The 18566-nt window shown below is 45.6% G+C and overlaps 1 protein-coding gene across 1 annotated transcript; it reads right to left on the reverse strand.

The window, feature by feature from the left end:
- Window positions 1-134: 134 nt before the first annotated feature.
- On the reverse strand, window positions 135-16307 carry LOC129693425 (zinc-binding protein A33-like). The gene is made up of 6 exons (XM_055630252.1): window positions 15856-16307; window positions 15670-15765; window positions 8076-8309; window positions 4447-4469; window positions 4235-4350; window positions 135-714 (listed from the first exon to the last, which is right to left on the reverse strand). The coding sequence occupies exons 1-6, from the start codon at window positions 16264-16266 to the stop codon at window positions 182-184; spliced, it is 1413 nt and encodes a 470-aa protein (XP_055486227.1). The 5' UTR covers window positions 16267-16307; the 3' UTR covers window positions 135-181.
- Between the last annotated feature and the right edge of the window lie 2259 nt (window positions 16308-18566).

The following is an 18566-nucleotide window of genomic DNA, read 5'->3' on the forward strand; positions in this document are numbered from 1 at the left end:
TGCTGCTGAACCCGCGGGAAGGGAGATTGTTTCAATCTTTATATTTTCACAAAAGTAATTTCTGTTCCGTTGCCGGACGCGGTTAACGCGTTAAAATGAACGGATCGACAGACAGACAGACAGACAGACAGCTCTGATTTCAGTTGCTGTTTATTTCACTCTTCCCACATTTACATTTATTTTACACACCCGGAGCGGAACCGGAGCAGATTCTCAGCCACTGGTTTCCATCCCAAGTCCAGAAGAAAGGATAAAGTTTCTCCGTGAATTTATTCCCAGTGAAGGTGTGGAGATGGGACTTGGTGTCCGCGTCGTAAAATGAAACTGTCCCGGACTCGTAACTGAGATAAACTCCCACCCTCCCGGGGATGGGACGGGCGGGGAGAGGGGATGGAGGGGAGGTGAATGCATCAAACTCGTCACCCCACCGCCAGATGCTCCAGACTCCAGTCTCCGGGGTCAGTGTGACCGGTCCCTTCCTCTCCACAGACTCTGCGGCGACTCCCAGACTCCAGCACTCACTCCCCGCCACCTCCACCTCCCAGTAATGTCTCCCCGATGTGAATCCCTCCGATCCCAGCACACACGGCCAGTATGTAAACCTCTTCCCGGTGTCAGGGAGACTCCTCCCGGTCCCGGTCCATCTCACCCTCTTCCGATCCTCAGACACCTCGAGCTCCGCATGCGCTGTTTCCACATCCAGGGTGACGGAGACTGGGGGGAGAAGCAGAGAATCAGAGAGTCCCCGGGGGTCGGGGGGAGACTCGGGCACAGGCGGGCGGACAACTGAAACCTTGCCCGGGGTTTCACCCACAACAACATCGGGTGGACAACAGACATCTGTCACGGAGTTTTTAGCCAGGGATGGAGAGGGGAATTTCGTGAGGCGGGGAGGGTGTACGGGGAGGACGAGTGACAATAGGCAATAGACAATAGGTGCAGGAGGAGGCCATTCGGCCCTTCGAGCCAGCACCGCCATTCAATGTGATCATGGCTGATCATCCCCAATCAGTACCCAGTTCCTGCCTTCTCCCCATATCCCCTGACTGCACAGAGTCACAACTCTCTTGGTGAAAAAGTGTTTCCTCATCCCCGTTCTAAATTATGGCCCCTAGTTCTGGACTCCTCCAACATCAGGATCAGGTCTGTAGCGTGTCCAATCCCTTATTAATCTTATATGTTTCAATAAGATCCCCAGCTGCTCCATTCTATCAACATATGACAGTCCCGCAAACCCAGGAATTAACCTGGTGAACCTACGCTGCACTCCCTCAATAGCAAGAATGTCCTTTCTCAAATTAGGAGACCAAAACTGCACACAATACTCCAGTTGTAGTCTCACTAGGGCCCTGTACAACTGCAGAAGGGCCTCTTTGCTCCTATACTCAACTCCTCTTGTTATGAAGGCCAACATGCTATTCTCTTCACTGCCTGCTGTACCTGCATGCTTACTTACATTGACAGATGAACAAGGACCTCTAGATCTCGTTGTACTCCCCCCTTTCCCAACTTGACACCATTCAGATAATAATCTGCCTTCCGGGTTGTGCCACCAAAGTGGTTAACCTCACATTAATCCGCATTAAACTGCATCTGCCATGCATCTGCCCACTCACCCAGCCTGTCCAAGTCACCCTGCATCCTCAAAGCATCCCTCTCACAGTTCACACTGCCACCCAGCTTTGTGTCATCTGCAAATTTGCTAATGTTACTTTGAATCCCTTCATCTAAATCATTGATGTATATTGTAAATAGCTGCGTTCCCCCCACTAGTTCCCCAGCACCGAGTCTTGCGGTACCCCACTAGTCACTGCTGGTCCCAGCACCGAGCCTTGCGGTACCCCACTAGTCACTGCCTGCCATTCTGAAAGGGATCTGTTAATCCCTACTCTTTGTTTTCTGTCTGCCAACCACTTCTCTATCCATGCCAGCACTCTACCCCCAATACCATGTGCTCTAATTTTGCCCACTAATCCCCTGTGTGGGACCTCATCAAATAGTTTCTGAAGTCCAGGTACACTACATCCACTGGGTCTCCCTTGTCCATTTTCCCAGTTACATCCTCAAAAATTCCAGCAGACTAGTCAAGCATGACTTCCCCCTCGTAAATCCATGCTGACTCGGACCGATCCTGTCACTGATATCCAAATGTGCGGCTATTTCATCTTTTATAGTTCTTCAGGAGACCATTCTTCAGGCAGATATTCAAATATCTTGCCAGTAGATGGCGAGGGAGAGGCAGATTGGAAGATGAGGAGTCGGATGTGAGTGGTAATTAGAGGTGGTTAAAGAGGATGTAGAGATGTGGGGTGGAGTTGCCGTGATCATACTGAACGGGAGTGGACTGGACGGGCGAGGCAATCTGCTACTGTTTACTTGCTTTCTTTAGTGGAGGGTGGATTTGATGCGTCTGTACAACCAAGAACACTCTGATGTCATGGTGAAGCAATATATGAACGTCACTGAGGGACTTGACAATGTTTTACATGTGAGGCTGGTCCAGAAAACAAAGGCAGGTGGGATCCCAGACCAGTTGGTAAAATGGACCCACAATTGACTTGGTGGTTGGAGGTAGAAGGTAGCGGTAGAAGGATGATTTTGCTGCCTGGAGGTCTGGGACTGGTGGTGTGCAGCAGAGATCCGTGCTGCAACCTTTGCTGTTTATTTGATGTTTTCACGGCTTGGATGTGAATGTGGGAGGTGTGACTACAAAGTTTTTAGAAAACGGGTAATGTTGTGGATAACAAGGAAACCTGTCAAAGTCTGCAGCAGGATATAGGCCGGATCATTGAAACCTTATTGTCATGCAGGTATATCATTACTGGAGGACACAGTTTTCTTCACACAAAGAGTTGTTAATACCTGGAATATTTTGCCAGTGGAGGTGATGGAATTAGATGTAATCACTACATCTAAGAGGCATTGCGATTTAGCAAACGAGGTGTAGAATAATACGGTTCTAATGTGGGCAAATGGGATTTGTGTGGCTGTGGAAAAAGGTGGACAAGTATGTGATGGGACGAAGGGCCTGACTCTGTAATGTACAACCATGGCTCTCTGGCTCCAAGAGCACTGAATGACTGATTATCCACAGCCATCGGTGCTGGGAAATCCAAAGGCTGCCCAGTATCTGCGTGCAGTAATGTCTCCTTGTCTCTGTCCTAAATGGTCCAGCCCACATTCTGAGAGGGTGTCCGCTGGTTCCAGACCCCTCAGACAGGGGAAACATCCTCCCTGCATCCAGCCCACTGAGCCCTGTAGGAACTTTGTGTTTCCCAGAGATCTCCTCAAATACAACTGAACTCTCGAGCACACAGGCAGAGTCTACTCAATGTCACACACACAACAAATATCATTACAGAACCAAATATTGTCAATCGTTGCTACACTCGCTCTGTGCAAAGTTTATCTTTGAATAAGTAGAAAAAAAACATAATGCAGGAAGAAAATAGGTGCGGAGTAGGCTCCGCCTCACAGGCCTATCCTCTGTTCAATGTGATCATGGCTTAATCGAAGCTGGCTCCAGTTCATCTTCAGTTTGACTTCCCCATACCCCTCAATTTAATGATCTTTCCAATATCCAACTATTTTGCCTTCACCTATATCCAACGATATGGCCTGTCACCATCAATTAGTCACACAATTCCAGATATTTACTGCTATGTTGGAGAAACAACTTCAACCGTCTGCCTGGTACGTGGTCTGGATGTTTGGATCTGATCGAATCCAGGGCAAGTTACACAATGGAGCACAACCGTGGTCTGAAGGCAGGAGACAGAAGGTTGGTGGAGGAATGCTTTTCAGACTGGAGGCTCTCGCAAAGGGTGCGACATAGAGCTCGACTCCATCTCCATTGTTGGTCGTTATTTATACGAACGCTTTGTATGAGTATGTGGGTGGCATAGTTAATAGGTTTGTGGAGGACACTAAAATTGGTGGCGTCATGGAGAATGAAGAAGGTGATCTGAGATGAAATGTGATCTTAATTAGCAGGTGTAATGGGCTGAAGAATGGAAGACGGAATTTTCTAAAGTCTAAAGTTTGAGGGCATCAGTTTAAGGTGAGATGGTAAAGTTGGAAAAGGCATTGAAGGTCAATGTTTTCAGACAGTGGATGGTAGAGAGATAGAACGAGATGCCAGAGGTGGAGGTGAGTACAGTTACTGCGTAATGTTTACATTTGTGGTACTTAAAGGTGTAATCAATAAGAAGAATGGAAACTGAACAAGTTTTACCTGGCTGGATGGCACAGGTTTCTCTCCACAACGTGTTCAACACAAAGTGGTGATGAATCTTTTCAATCGGCAAGGCACCATCTGTCACTGACAATGTACGAACTTCATCACTGACCCTGCAAATATTTATCAACTGGTTAGAATCTGAGCTTCAACATTTTCGGAGCTGTTCTACAAAAACATTCAGCGTTTCAATCAAGAGCGTGTCCTACCTCCTTCTCCGACCAGCTGCCTCCTGAAAGAAAAAAGACACACGTCTGAATAACTGAGACAGACTATCCATATCCCGACGACAGAAATGGCACGCAGATTGCCACAAGATTCCTAGTAACCAACTCTTATTGCGGCAGCTGCACAGCCATATAAATAGTATTTCCGTCGGGACAAAGAACCACGGGGGGAAACACAAGGAACGTACATGAAAATGATGCCATCATTGAGAGGGTGCAGGTTAGGGGCAAGAATGAGGAGATGGTGGGGTGTTATCTGAAGAAGATGTCAGGGAACGTAGGGATGGGGCGATTTAAGATTATCTGTGGATTTAAATGTGTGGGGGGACAAATAGTATTGCTACTTTTAGGGGGGTGGGAGATTGGAACCTTCACGTGGTCCATCCTGTTTCGACGAATGCAATCAACCTGGCGTGTACAAATATGATCAAATAGAACAAGTTGTCCTACAGCTTTAGACTGTGCACGCCATACGCAAGAAGAAGCAGCTACTTTTAGGGAGACTAAAATTCAAAGATGAAATATGGGATGGCCTTTAATAAATCCCATTAGTCATGCAGTAAAGGGAACGGGGAACTCATTCACACAAAAGTGGCCAAAGCCAATATTGGAGACACATTGAAGGGGGAATAGGATAAGCACAAGAGATTTCCCCCTGTTTGCCCCATTCCCTACATGTTCAATTCATGGATGACTGATGATAAATGATGATGTGTGCACCACGTTCTAGATTTCAATGTTAATCCCCACAATGTGGTCATGGCTAATCTTGCCCAGGACTGAACTCCCCCTTTTTTTCCCCTCATGTTCAATTCCTGGAAATGTCAACAAAAAAAAGTCTCTCCTTCTGGTTCAAATACTGCTAACAGTTTCAATCCCCAAAAGTCTCTGGGTTGGAGAATTCCAGAGATTTCACTGCTCTCTATCCAGTCGTGGACCTTGGGGACAATGGTGAAACGACTCTTCATTCTTTTCAACTGCAAGGAATATCGATGCAACCTCTGCAGATGAGACAAGCCCCTCATCCTGCAATTATCCCGGTGATTCAGTTTCGTGTTGCCTCCAATGCTGTAACAATGCTCTGTTCTAAATGCCCCGCAGCCTGTCTGTCTGGAAGCTTCACCTGAAATGTGTAATGACTTCCTGCACTATTTTGTTGATAAGGTTGTTTCCTTAAGGGCTAACATTTCAGCACCTGCCTCTGACCCTTCTGTTTCGGTCCCTTGCTTGGTGGTATTCGACAAGTTTGAGCCTGTGACTATATCGTATTTAAAGGATGTGGTTTCTCATATTAAGCCATCGGGTTCTCCTTGTGATGCGGTCCCTCCACATCTTTTAAAGGAGGTTTTCTCTAGTATAGGGCAGTCGGTTCTTACCATTATTAACAGCAGCTTGTGTTCTGGGGTTGTCCCCGTGAGTTTTAAACATGCGGTAGTGCAACCACTACTTAAGAAACCTGGCCTGGATCAATCTGTTCTGGCCAATTTTAGACCCATCTCGAAATTGCCTTTTATTTCTAAATTACTGGAGAGAGTTGTTTATGCTTAGCTGAAACTATTCCTGGAGGAGCATGATATTCGGGAGATCTTCCAGTCTGGATTTAAAACCATGCACAGCACGGAGTCAGCATTGCTAAGGGTTTTTAACAACATCCTCCTGGCTAATGATTCTGGGGATTGTGTGGTTCTTGTCCTGCTGGACTTGTCTGCCGCCTTTGATACGGTGGACCATAATATCTTATTATCTCGGCTACAGCAGTTAGTGGGCATCTGCGGCAGTGCCCTGGGATGGTCCAGGTCCTATCTGGCGGGCAGAACCATGTGTGTTAGCCTTGCTGGGTTTGAATCCTCTTCCGCTCCCCTGTCATATGGGGTTCCACAGGGTTCGATTCTGGGGCCCCTGCTTTTCTAGCTGTACCTACTTCCTCTGGGTTCCATCCTTAGAAAGCATGGCATCTCTTTCCACTCTTATGCAGATGATAACCAGCTTTATTTGCCGCTGAGGGGGGAAGACGCCTTTTCTGTAAAATCGCATCTGTCTTGTCTTGATGACATTAAGTCCTGGTTGGCCCTAAACTTTCTTGGATTTAATGAAAAAAAAGACAGAGGTGATTTTATTTGATCCCAATGGCTGCCGTGAACCTCCATTTGTTGATTTAGGTCCATTGTCAAGGTACGTGAAGCCAACAGTTGTGAACCTGGTTTTTAGGATGGGCAGTGACTTTAAATTAGATCGCCAAATATGCGCGGTGGTTAAGTCCAGCTTCTTTCACCTAAGGAAGCTGGCGAAGGTGAAGCCCATTCTCGAGCAGCAGCATTTTGAAACAGTAATCCATGCCTTTATTACATCTAGGCTGGATTACTGTAACGCGCTCTATTTTGGTGTTGCTCGTTCTTCACTGGCTCGTCTCCAGTTGGTTCAGAATGCTGCTGCTCGCCTTTTAACAGGGACTCGAAAGAGGGAGCACATATCGCCAATTCTGGCCTTTCTCCACTGGCTCCCGGTGCACTTTCGAGTTCATTTTAAGATACTGTTATTTGTTTTTAAATCTCTGAATGGGCTCGCCCCGCCTTACCTCTCTGAGCTGCTCCACCCATACGCTCCTGCCCGGTCCCTCAGGTCAGCTGGTCAGCTGCTCCTGGAGGTACCGAGGTCTAATCGGAGGCTCAGAGGGGATAGAGCATTCTGTGTTGCTGCTCCGGCACTCTGAAACACCCTGCCATTGCACATCAGACAGGCCCCCTCACTGTCCATCTTCAAATCCAGTGTTAAAACGCATTTGTACTCCCTGGCTTTTGACCATGCCTGAGGCTTTGCTTCTGTTTGTGGTGTTTTTGATGTTTCTTTATTTTACATGTCTTTTCCTACTATTTCTTTTGATTGTTATTTTTGGTGTGTATTAACTTTTTTGCCAATGATTAGTGATGTACAGCACTTTGTTGCAGCTATGTTTGTTTTTAAAGTGCTCTATAAATAAAATTATTATTATTATTTATTATTAACATAATTTCATGGTTAAGGTCACGAAATCTATGCAAAATGGTCTTGATGTGCCTCGGATAATTGTGACTTACCCCCCCTCCCCCCCTCTACAAGATTCTGCAAGTATATGAACAGCAGAAGAATATCCGACGGAACTATTCCCCTTTAAGAGTAAAATGATAACTAGGGATAGAACAGGTCCAATTTAGTGCTGTTAAGGAGGACAAATTCCAATGTGCATCCTAGGCTAAAATCATTACACTGCCTGCACTGGGATGTTCTAACACCACAAACTCCTTTTCCACTAATGCTGACCATACAGAAGATTCTCCCCGTAGTCTTATGATTCCTGCAGATTTTCATTCTTTTCGGGGAAATATTACACGTTAACGAACTCAGTGACAAGATCACTGCGACTCTTTCTCAAGGAGTTTGCAGGCTGTCCTGAGATCCCAAAGTTTATGTAGGTGGCCATTTAGTTTGGGAACAACAGCAGCACATCGCTGGAACAGACGGAACATTGACCCAGCTCTGAATGACTGGTAAATGATGCATTCATTTCAGAAATGTCACCCACCATGTTGTGACTGTGCAGTTTCACTTTGCCTAACTGTAGTGTAACCCCTCACCTTCAGAAATATCCCGTTGTCTTTTTGATCCATCTGTTCCTGCAACGTTGAGAGTTCCTTTTGGATGGAATTTAAATTTGCTTGAATCTCTTGAAGCCTTTTCTCCATTGCGTTCCGAATTTTCTCCTCTTCTTCCCGGATATCTGCGAGTACACGCCGCTCTTTCTCAGTGAAAATCTGGTGCAGTTCAGCAAACTGGGATGTGATCTGTGACTGAAGGTTGTGTGACTGTTCCTGTGGAATGAAAGGTGAAGATCAAGATATAATGTCACTGTGTTGTCTTTCCTAACGATATGTGAGGGGATAGTTGGCCAATCAACCTTGTGGCATTGAGCACAGAAATAAGCCATTTGGCCCAACATGTCCATGCTGCCAACCCTAGTAATCTACAATAGTCCCACATTCACTTGGATTTAATCCGTATCTTTAATTACCGTGGCAACTCAAATCCTTGTCCAAATGCATCTGAAATGTGGATAAAAGTGGACAGTTCACAAGTTATAGAGGTAGAATTAGGTGATTCGGCCCATCGATTCTACTCCACCACTCAATCATAGCTGATCTCTGCCTCCTAATCCCATTTTCCTGCCTTCTCCCCATAACCCTGACACCGTTTCCAATCAAAAAAAGGTCTCTCTGTGCCTCAAAAACATCCACTGACTTGGCCTCCACAACCCTCTGCGGCAATGAGTTCCAAAGATGAATTACCCTCTGACAAAATATGTTTAGTTTTTTTTAGTTTAGAGATACAATGCGATATCAGGCCCTTCGGCCCACCGGGTCCGTGCCGACCAGTAATCCCCACACATTAACACTTTTTACATTTACCAAGCCTATTAACCTACAACCCTGCACGTCTTTGGAGCGTGGGAGGAAACTGAAGATCTTGGAGAAAACGTTACGGGGAGAACTTACAAACTCCATGCAGACAGCACCCATAGTCGGGATCCAACCCGGGTCTCCGGTGCTGTAAGGCAGCAATTCTATCACTGTGCCACCATGACCACTTTTCTAAGTTCCTCCTCACCTCCTTTCTAAAAGAGCGCCCTTTAATTCTAAGGCTACGACCTCTGGTCCTGCAGTCACACCAGTGGAAACAATGGAGAGGGAGAAGGGTAGATCGGAGGTGTCAGTGTTGCAGTTGAATAAAGGGGACTATGGGGCCATGAGGGAGGAGCTGGCCAAAGTTGTCTGGAAAGATACACTAGCAGGGATGACAGTGGAACAACAATGGCAGGTATTTCTAGGAATAATACAGAAGGTGCAGGATCTGTTCATTCCAAATAGGAAGAAAGATTCCAAGGGGAGTAAGTGGTGACCGTGGCTGACAAGGGACGTCAGGGACAGTATAAAAATAAAAGAGAAGAAGTACAACGTGGCAAAGATGAGCGGGAAGCAAGTGGATTGGGTAACGTTTAAAGAGCAACAGAAGATAACTAAAAAGGCAATACGGGGAGAAAAGATGAGGTACTAAGGTAAGCTAGCCAAGAATATAAAGGAGGATAGTAAAAGCTTCAGGTATGTGAAGAGGAAAAAATTAGTTAAGACCAAAGTTGGACCCTTGAAGATCGAAAAAGGTGAATTTATTATGGGGAACAAGGAAATGGCAGATGAGTTGAACAGGTACTTTGGATCAGTCTTCACTAAGGAGGTTACAAACAATCTTCCTGATGTACTAGTGGCCAGAGGATCTGGGGTGACGGAGGAACTGAAGGAAATCCACATTAGGCAGGAAATGGTGTTGCTTAGACTGATGGGACTGAAGGCTGATAAATCCCCAGGGCCTGATGGTCTGCATCTCAGGGTACTTAAGGAAGTGGCTGTAGAATCATTGATGCATTGGGGATAATGTTCCAATGTTCTATAGGCTCGGGATCAGTTCCTGTGGATTGGAGGGTAGCTAATGTTATCCCACTTTTTAAGAAAGGCGGGAGAGAGAAAACGGGGAATTATAGACCAGTTAGCCTGACATCGGTGGTGGGGAAGATGCTGGAGTCAATTATAAAAGATGAAATAGCGGCACATTTGGATAACAGTAACAGGATCGGTCCGAGTCAGCATTGATTTACGAGGGGAAAGCGGCTGGACCAGATGGATTTGGTTGCGAATTCTATAAGGCCTTTCATAAGTCGCTTGTCCCACTCCTAATTAGGATGATCAATGATTCGATTAAGAATAACAGGTTTCCAAAGTCCCTGTACGAGTCAAATATATGTATCCTGTTAAAAAAAGACAAGGATAAAACGGAACCTGGTAGCTACAGGCCTATTGCTCTCCTCAACTTTGATCAAAAGGCTATCACAAGAATACTAGCTAATAGACTGGGGAAACATGTTTCATCAATTATATACCCTGATCAGACAGGGTTTATTCCAGGTAGATTTTCGTTTTGTAATGTGCGTCGACTCCTGAATAATTTATATAGCTCCACCAAGAGGCGGGATTCTAGAGCGGCCATCTTGTCCTTAGACGCCGAAAAAGCGTTCGATCAGATAGAGTGGCCCTATATGTTTGAGGCACTTAAAAGATTTGGGTTTGGGGATTCCGTTATTGCGTGGGTCAAAATGGTGTATCTTTGTCCGACATCATCCATCCTCACTAATAATGATAAATCTGGACTTTTGACTTACAACATGGGGTCAGACAGGGAGATCCTCTGTCCCCCTTACTCTTTGATATTGCTCTGGAGCCCCTCGCAATAGGTATCAGGAGTCACACAAACATCAGGGGTATAAAGGTGGGGAATGTGGAAAGTCGTGTGGGGCATTACGCCGATGACACATTACTATATCTCTCCGATCCAGAAGCCTCTGTTCTTTCCTTGTTAGATTTTATTAAATCATTTGGCAAGCTTTCTGGATACACAGTCAACTGGAGTAAGAGTGAGTTCATGCCTTTATCAGACAATATAGATTCAGATTTTCTTGAGGCTCTACCATTTAAGATAGGATATGACCATCTTACATATCTAGGACTCAAAATACCCCTAAACTCCAAACTTATATTCAAACTCAACTATGCTGATATGATTACAAAGTTAAAACTGAACATAGAGAAATGGAGGATTTTACCCTTGTCTATAGTGGGGCGTATTAACGCTATCAAGATGGTGTCTGTTCCTAGATTCATATATTTATTCCAAAATCTTCCAATTTTTCTTACTTCATCATTTAAAAAAAAATTGGACTCCATTATCCTTCCATTCATTTGGGGCTATAAAGCCCACCGTATATCAAAGGCACATCTTCAAAAGCCAAAAAAGGAGGGAGGCATGGGCCTTCCTATATTTAGGCACTACTATTGGGCAGCCAATGCTAGAGCTCTGATTTACTGGCAATGGGGATTCCCAGATGAACCTTTGGATAATAATAATAATACCCCTTTGTGGCTAAACATTGAAAACACAGCAGTGAAAAATTCCTCCCTCTGTACTTTGCTTTTTTCCAAAACAGAATCTCCACATAAGTTGGTTGGTGAGAACTTCATTTTAAGAAATTCTATTGGAATTTTAAATCAGATAAGAAGTTTCAGTACATTGTCAAATGTCTCTATTTACACCCCCATATGTCACAACCACTCCTTTTTGCCATCACAAACAGATGGGGTGTTTGCTGTCTGGAGGGACAAGGGCCTTGCGACCCTCAGAGATCTATATATTGACAAAACGTTTGCTTCGTTTAATCAGCTGAAATCAAAATTTAACCTTTCCAACTCTCATTTTTTTCGCTATCTCCAAATTAGGCACTACGTTAAAGATCAAATTGCAAATTTTCAAACCATGCCTGACAGTTGCCGACTCTATGAACTCCTGCAGCTTCCTCCAGACTCCAAACATCTAATATCTCGCTTTGTGAGTCTATTCACCACCTCTGTATCCACTACCCATCTGAAAGAAGCCTGGTCTACTGAGCTGAATTTCGAGGTGGCTGACGACACTTGGAGTGAAGGTCTGACCAGAATCCAAACTTGTTCGATCAATGTCAGGTATAAACTGACTCAGTTTAAAGTCATCCACAGACTCCATTACTCAAAGACCAAATTACATCGAATCTACCCTGCTATTTCTCCATTATGTGACAGATGCAAAAGTGCAGATGGTTCTTTAACACATATATTCTGGCTCTCCTCTGTATTCCTCATATACAAATATACTGGTCTAAAATATTTAAGTGGTTTTCTGGGGTCTATGGAAAAGATATTCTCCCTGATCCAGAACTGGCACTTTTTGGATGCTCAGAGACTGCTTTGTACTTCACGTCTGAAGAACAACAAGCACTGATGCTTGGTATGGTGGCAGCCAAGAAAATGATCCTAACAGACTGGAAATCATCTACACCCCCCTGCTTTGAAAAATGGCTCAATGAAATGATAATAATCATACAGATGGAAAGGATACGCTTCTACAACTCCAAGGTACCAAACAACTTTTTACGTGTTTGGGAACCATTTATCAACCACCTCAAAGTCCAATAATTTCATAATTTCATATTATCTGCAGTGATGTAGTCCTGTGACCTTTACTTCTGCTTTTGCAATGCATGACTGTGTAGCACCATGTGGATTGTACCAATACTCTTATGTCTGGCCACTTTGTTTTATTTATTTTTATTTATTTATTTTTTAATTTTTTAATTATAATTATTTGTTTTTCCTGCCTTTTTTTCCTGTTGTCTTTTTCAGTTTTTATTTATTTATTTATTTTTTGTTGTTTGTTTTGTTCAGTTTTGTTAAAAAATTGTATAAAATAATAAAAAAATAAAAAATATTAAAACGGAAATCATGCTTGACTAATCTTCTGGAATTTTTTGAAGATGTAACTCGGAAAATAGACAAGGGATGTAGTGTACCTGAAGTTTCAGAAAGTATTTGATAAGGTCTCACATAGGAGATTAGTGGGCAAAATTAGGACGCATGGTATTGGGGGTAGAGTGCTGACATGGATAGAAACATAGAAACATAGAAATTAGGTGCAGGAGTAGGCCATTCGGCCCTTCGAGCCTGCACCGCCATTCAATATGATCATGGCTGATCATCCAACTCAGTATCCCGTACCTGCCTTCTCTCCATACCCCCTGATCCCCTTAGCCACAAGGGCCACATCTAACTCCCTCTTAAATGAGTGGCCTCAAGTACCCTCTGTGGCAGAGAGTTCCAGAGATTCACCACTCTCTGCGTGAAAAAAGTTCTTCTCATCTCGGTTTTAAAGGATTTCCCCTTTATCCTTAAGCTGTGACCCCTTGTCCTGGACTTCCCTAACATCGGGAACAATCTTCCTGCATCTAGCCTGTCCAACCCCGTAAGAATTTTGTAAGTTTCTATAAGATCCCCTCTCAATCTTCTAAATTCTAGAGAGTATAAACCAAGTCTATCCAGTCTTTCTTCATAAGACAGTCCTGACATCCCAGGAATCAGTCTGGTGAACCGTCTCTGCACTCCCTCTATGGCAATAATGTCCTTCCTCAGATTTGGAGACCAAAACTGTACGCAATACTCCAGGTGTGGTCTCACCAAGACCCTGTACAACTGCAGTAGAACCTCTCTGCTCCTATACTCAAATCCTTTTGCAATGAAAGCTAACATACCATTCGCTTTTTTTACTGCCTGCTGCACCTGCATGCCTACCTTCAATGACTGGTGTACCATGACACCCAGGTCTCGCTGCATCTCCCCCTTTCCCAATCGGCCACCATTTAGATAATAGTCTGCTTTCCTGTTTTTGCCACCAAAATGGATAACCTCACATTAATCCACATTATACTGCATCTGCCAAACATTTGCCCACTCACCCAGCCTATCCAAGTCACCCCTGCAGTCTCCTAGCATCCTCCTCACAGCTAACACTGCCCCCCAGCTTAGTGTCATCCGCAAACTTGGAGATATTGCCTTCAATTCCCTCATCCAGATCATTAATATATATTGTAAATAGCTGGGGTCCCAGTACTGAGCCTTGGGGTACCCCACTAGTCACTGCCTGCCATTGTGAAAAGGACCCGTTTACTCCTACTCTTTGCTTCCTGTTTGCCAGCCAGTTCTCTATCCACATCAATACTGAACCCCCAATGCCTTGTGCTTTAAGTTTGTATACTAATTTTTTATGTGGGACCTTGTCGAAAGCCTTCTGGAAGTCCAGATACACCACATCCACTGGTTCTCCCCTATCCACGCTACTAGTTACATCCTAGAAAAATTCTATAAGATTCGTCAGACATGATTTACCTTTCGTAAATCCATGCTGACTTTGTCCAATGATTTCACCACTTTCCAAATGTGCTGCTATCCCATCTTTAATAACTGACTCTAGCAGTTTCCCCACTACCGATGTTAGACTAACTGGTCTGTAATTCCCCATTTTCTCTCTCCCTCCCTTCTTAAAAAGTGGGGTTACGTTTGCTACCCGCCAATCTTCAGGAACTACTCCAGAATCTAAAGAGTTTTGAAAGATTATTGGTTGGCAGACAAGAAACAAAGAGTAGGGATTAACGGGTCCCTTTCAGAATGGCAGGCAGTGTCTAGTGGGGTACCGCAAGGCTCGGTGCTGGGACCGCAGCTATTTACAATATGCATCAATGATTTGGATGAAGGGATTCAAATATTAGCAAATTTGCAGATGACACAAAGCTGGGTGGCAGTGTGAACTGTGAGGAGGATGCTATGAGAATGCAGGGTGACTTGGACAGGTTGGGAGAGTGGGCAGATGCCTGGCAGATGACGTTTAATGTGTGTAAATGTGAGGTTATCCACTTTGGTATAAAAAAACAGGAAGGCAGATTACTATCTAAATGGCGTCAAGTTGGGAAAAGGGGAAGTAAAACGGGATCTGGGGATCCTTGTTCATCAGTCTATGAAAGTAAGCATGCCGGTACAGCAGGCAGTGAAGAAAGTGAATGGCATGTTGGCCTTCATAACAAGAGGAATCGAGTATAGGAGCAAAAACGTTCTTCTGCAGTTGTACAGAGCCATAGTGAGACCACACCTGCAGTCGTGTGTGCAGTTTTGGTCCCCTAATTTGAGGAAGGACATTCTTGCCATTGAGGGAGTGCAGCGTAGTTTTACAAGGTTAATTCCCGGGATGGCGGGACTGTCAAATGCTGAGAGAATGGAGCAGCTGGGCTTGTACACTCTGGAGTTTAGAAGGATGAGAGGGTATCTCATTGAAACATATAAGATTATTAAGGGTTTGGACACACTAGAGGCAAAAAACATCTTCCCGATGTTGGGGGAGTCCAGAACCAAGGGCCACAGTTTAAGAATAAGGGGAAAGCCATTTAGAATGGAGACGAGGAAACACTTTTTCTCACAGAGAGTTGTGAGACGGTGGAATTGTCTGCCTCAGAGGGCAGTGGAGGCCGGTTCTCTGGATACTTTCAAGAGAGAGCTAGATAGCGATAGCGGAGTCAGGGTATATGGGGAGAAGGCAGGAACGGGGTACTGATTGTGGATGATCAGCCATGATCACATTGAATGGCGGTGCTGGCTCGAAGGGCCGAATGGCCTACTCCTACACCTATTATCTTGCGCTGTTTTGAGGTGTCCTGACGTTACATGCATCACATTGATGAAAACTACACAGGAAATCGAAATTGGAAAACCTCACCAGAACAACAGAAATCTTCTCTTTCTGTTGCTGCTCCATTTGCTCGATCTCGGATTTCTTTTTTGTGAGCGATTGGAAGGAAGATTTCACCTGATCCTGGAGTTGGGATTCAGATCAGAGAAGAAAAATATCAGAAAATATACACGACATGACACAATGATGTGATCAATATCGGTTTGCTTTTACCTTGTAGATTTCAACAGCTTCATCTATCGGTCTGAAGTTGTGAGACTTGTGTTCCCGCCCATCTCGACAGATCACACAGATCAGCGTCTTGTCCGTTTCACAAAACAGCTTCAGTTCTTCCTGATGTTTCTCGCACTGAAGTTTACTTTCCTTCTCTGTCTGATTCAGGCTCAGTGCTCGAGCTTTCTCAGACAGTCTAACCAAGGCCCGATTCACCCTGAGGGTGCGGTCTGTAAATTCCTCTCTACATTCCGGGCAGGAGTTTTTCCCCTCCCTGTCCCAACTCTGTGTGATACAGGAGCGGCAGAAGTTGTGCCCGCACTCCAGTGTCACCGGATCGGTGAAGAAATCCAGGCAGATGGGACAAACTATCTCCTCGGTCAAACTCTCGACCTGGTCTTTTGCAGCCATTTTATCTCCACTTCCTGGTTCAAAATGTTTTCACTGACGTGGAGCTGCTGAATATGGGCGGTCACATGGACCGTCACAGCGGCGCCGCGGTAGAGTTGCTGCCTTACAGCGAATGCAGCGATGGAGACACGGGTTCGATCCTGAGGACGGGTGCTGTCTGTACGGAGTTTGAACGTTCTCCCCATGATCTGCGTGAGATTTCTCCGAGATATTCGGTTCTTCAGAGGCTTAGTAAATGTGTGTGTGATAGAGAGACAGAGGGATGCAGAGAGAGAGGGGGGGACAGAGAGAGAGATAGAGAGAGAGACAAAGAGAGACTCCGTTCTAAATGTCTTACTTCTTATTCTTAAACTGTGGCCCCTGGCCAGAGACATGTTTCCTGCGTGTCCAAACCCTTAACAATCGTATATGTTTCAATGAGATCCTCTCTCATCCTTCTAAACTCCAGAGTGTACAAGCCCAGCTGCTCCATTCTCTCAGCATTTGACAGTCCTGGAATTAGCCATGTAAACCTACGCTGCACTCCCTCAATAGCAAGAATGTCCTTCCTCAAATTAAGGGACCAAAACTGCACACAAGACTCCAGGTGTGGTCTCACTAGGGCTCTGCACAACTATAGAAGGACCTCTTTGCTCCTATATTGAACTCCTCTTGTTATAAAGGATGATTCCGTTGCCTGAACTACAGGGAGAGGTTGGGCAGGCTAGGATGTTGTTCCTTGGAGTGCAGGAGGCTGAGAGGTCATCTGATGGAGGTGTATAACATTTTGAGGGGGGGTTGGGTGAATGCACAGTCTTGTACTCAAGGTCGGGAAATCAAAAAGCAGAGAACGCAGGTTTAAGGTGTGAGGGGCAAGATTTAATAGAAAGCTGAGGAGCAGCTTCTTTACACAGAGGGTGGTGAGTATGGAACGAGCTGCCAGAGTTTGTGGCTGAGGCAGGTACTAGAGACACTTGGACAGATACATGGATCAGGAAATGTTTAGAGGGGTGTGGCCCAAATGTGGGCAAATGCGACTAGTTTGGAAGGGCCGGCATGAATGAGTTGGGCCGAATGGCCTGTGTCCATGCTATATGCCAATTAAAAACAAAACAGCAGCCGATAAGCTCAGCGGGTCGAGCAGCATCTGTGGAGATGAAAGGGGTAGAAAAGGGTCTGTGGCGGTTTCAGACTGAGACTCTGCATCAGGGTCTGTGAATGCTGGGTCTCCACCTGAAACTACAACATGCACCGTTTCCCCCACGGATCCCCTTTCCAGATTCCAGCGACTACAGTGTCTTGTGCCCTCCCCGACACCGAGCCTTGTCCAACGCCCCCCCCCCCTCGCCATCTCCAGCTCTGATCTGCGGCAGGGAGCCGGGCGGGGGGTTGGGACGTGGACATTGATCTCCCCCGCTCTCCAGTAACGCTGCCTCGCCACTGAACCGTTTCCAGATCTCTCTGTTTCAGTTTCCTGCTGCGGCTTCTTCGCTTGGGACGGAGTGACTCAGATCCGCGCCCAGCCACGGGGAGTTTCCCAGCGCAGGGGCTGGTGGCATCACACGGAGAGACACGATCTGACAGGGTCGTGGACAGGAGCAGCAGTCAGAGAGGTTTGTCAGGGTGTGGGAGTGTGGGAGAGAGAGAGAGAGGGGGGGCAGTGGGACAGTGAGAGGTGAACAGAGACACAACCAACGGGACAAAACCGCAGTCAGAGCGACTGTGAGACAGAGAGAGAAAGATGGGGAGTGAGAGATAGAAACAGTGAGATAAGAGTGATTGACAGGAACAGGCAGAGAGGACTGAGAGAGAGAGAGAGAGAGAGAGAGAGAGCGAGAGAGAGAGAGAGAGAGAGAGAGAGAGAGAGAGGGGGGGGGAGAGAGAGAGAGAGAGAGAGAGAGAGAGAGAGAGAGAGAGGAGAGAGAGAGAGAGAGAGAGAGAGAGAGGGGGGGGGGAGAGAGAGAGGGGGGGGGGGGGGAGAGGGAGGGATGGAGAGTGAGATGGAGGATGGGAGGAAGAGAGAGGGAGGAATTATACTTAGGCATTTTAAATATGTATGTCATGTTTTATACTTTGGCAATATAACAATGATGTTTTATCATGCCAATGATAATGCATTTCGTTGTCTCTGTACTGTACACTGACAATGACAATTAAAATTGAATCTGAATCTGATGAAGATTTAAATTGGGAAAAAAATGAGAAGGGGGGGGGGGCACAACATGGTGGGGGGGGGGGGAACAACATGGTGGGGGGCACAACATGGGTGGGGGGGCACAACATGGTGGGGGGGGTGGGGGGGCACACATGTGGTGGTGGGG

This window comes from Leucoraja erinacea, unplaced genomic scaffold (assembly GCF_028641065.1).
Source record: "Leucoraja erinacea ecotype New England unplaced genomic scaffold, Leri_hhj_1 Leri_290S, whole genome shotgun sequence".
Taxonomy (NCBI): Eukaryota; Metazoa; Chordata; class Chondrichthyes; order Rajiformes; family Rajidae; genus Leucoraja; species Leucoraja erinaceus.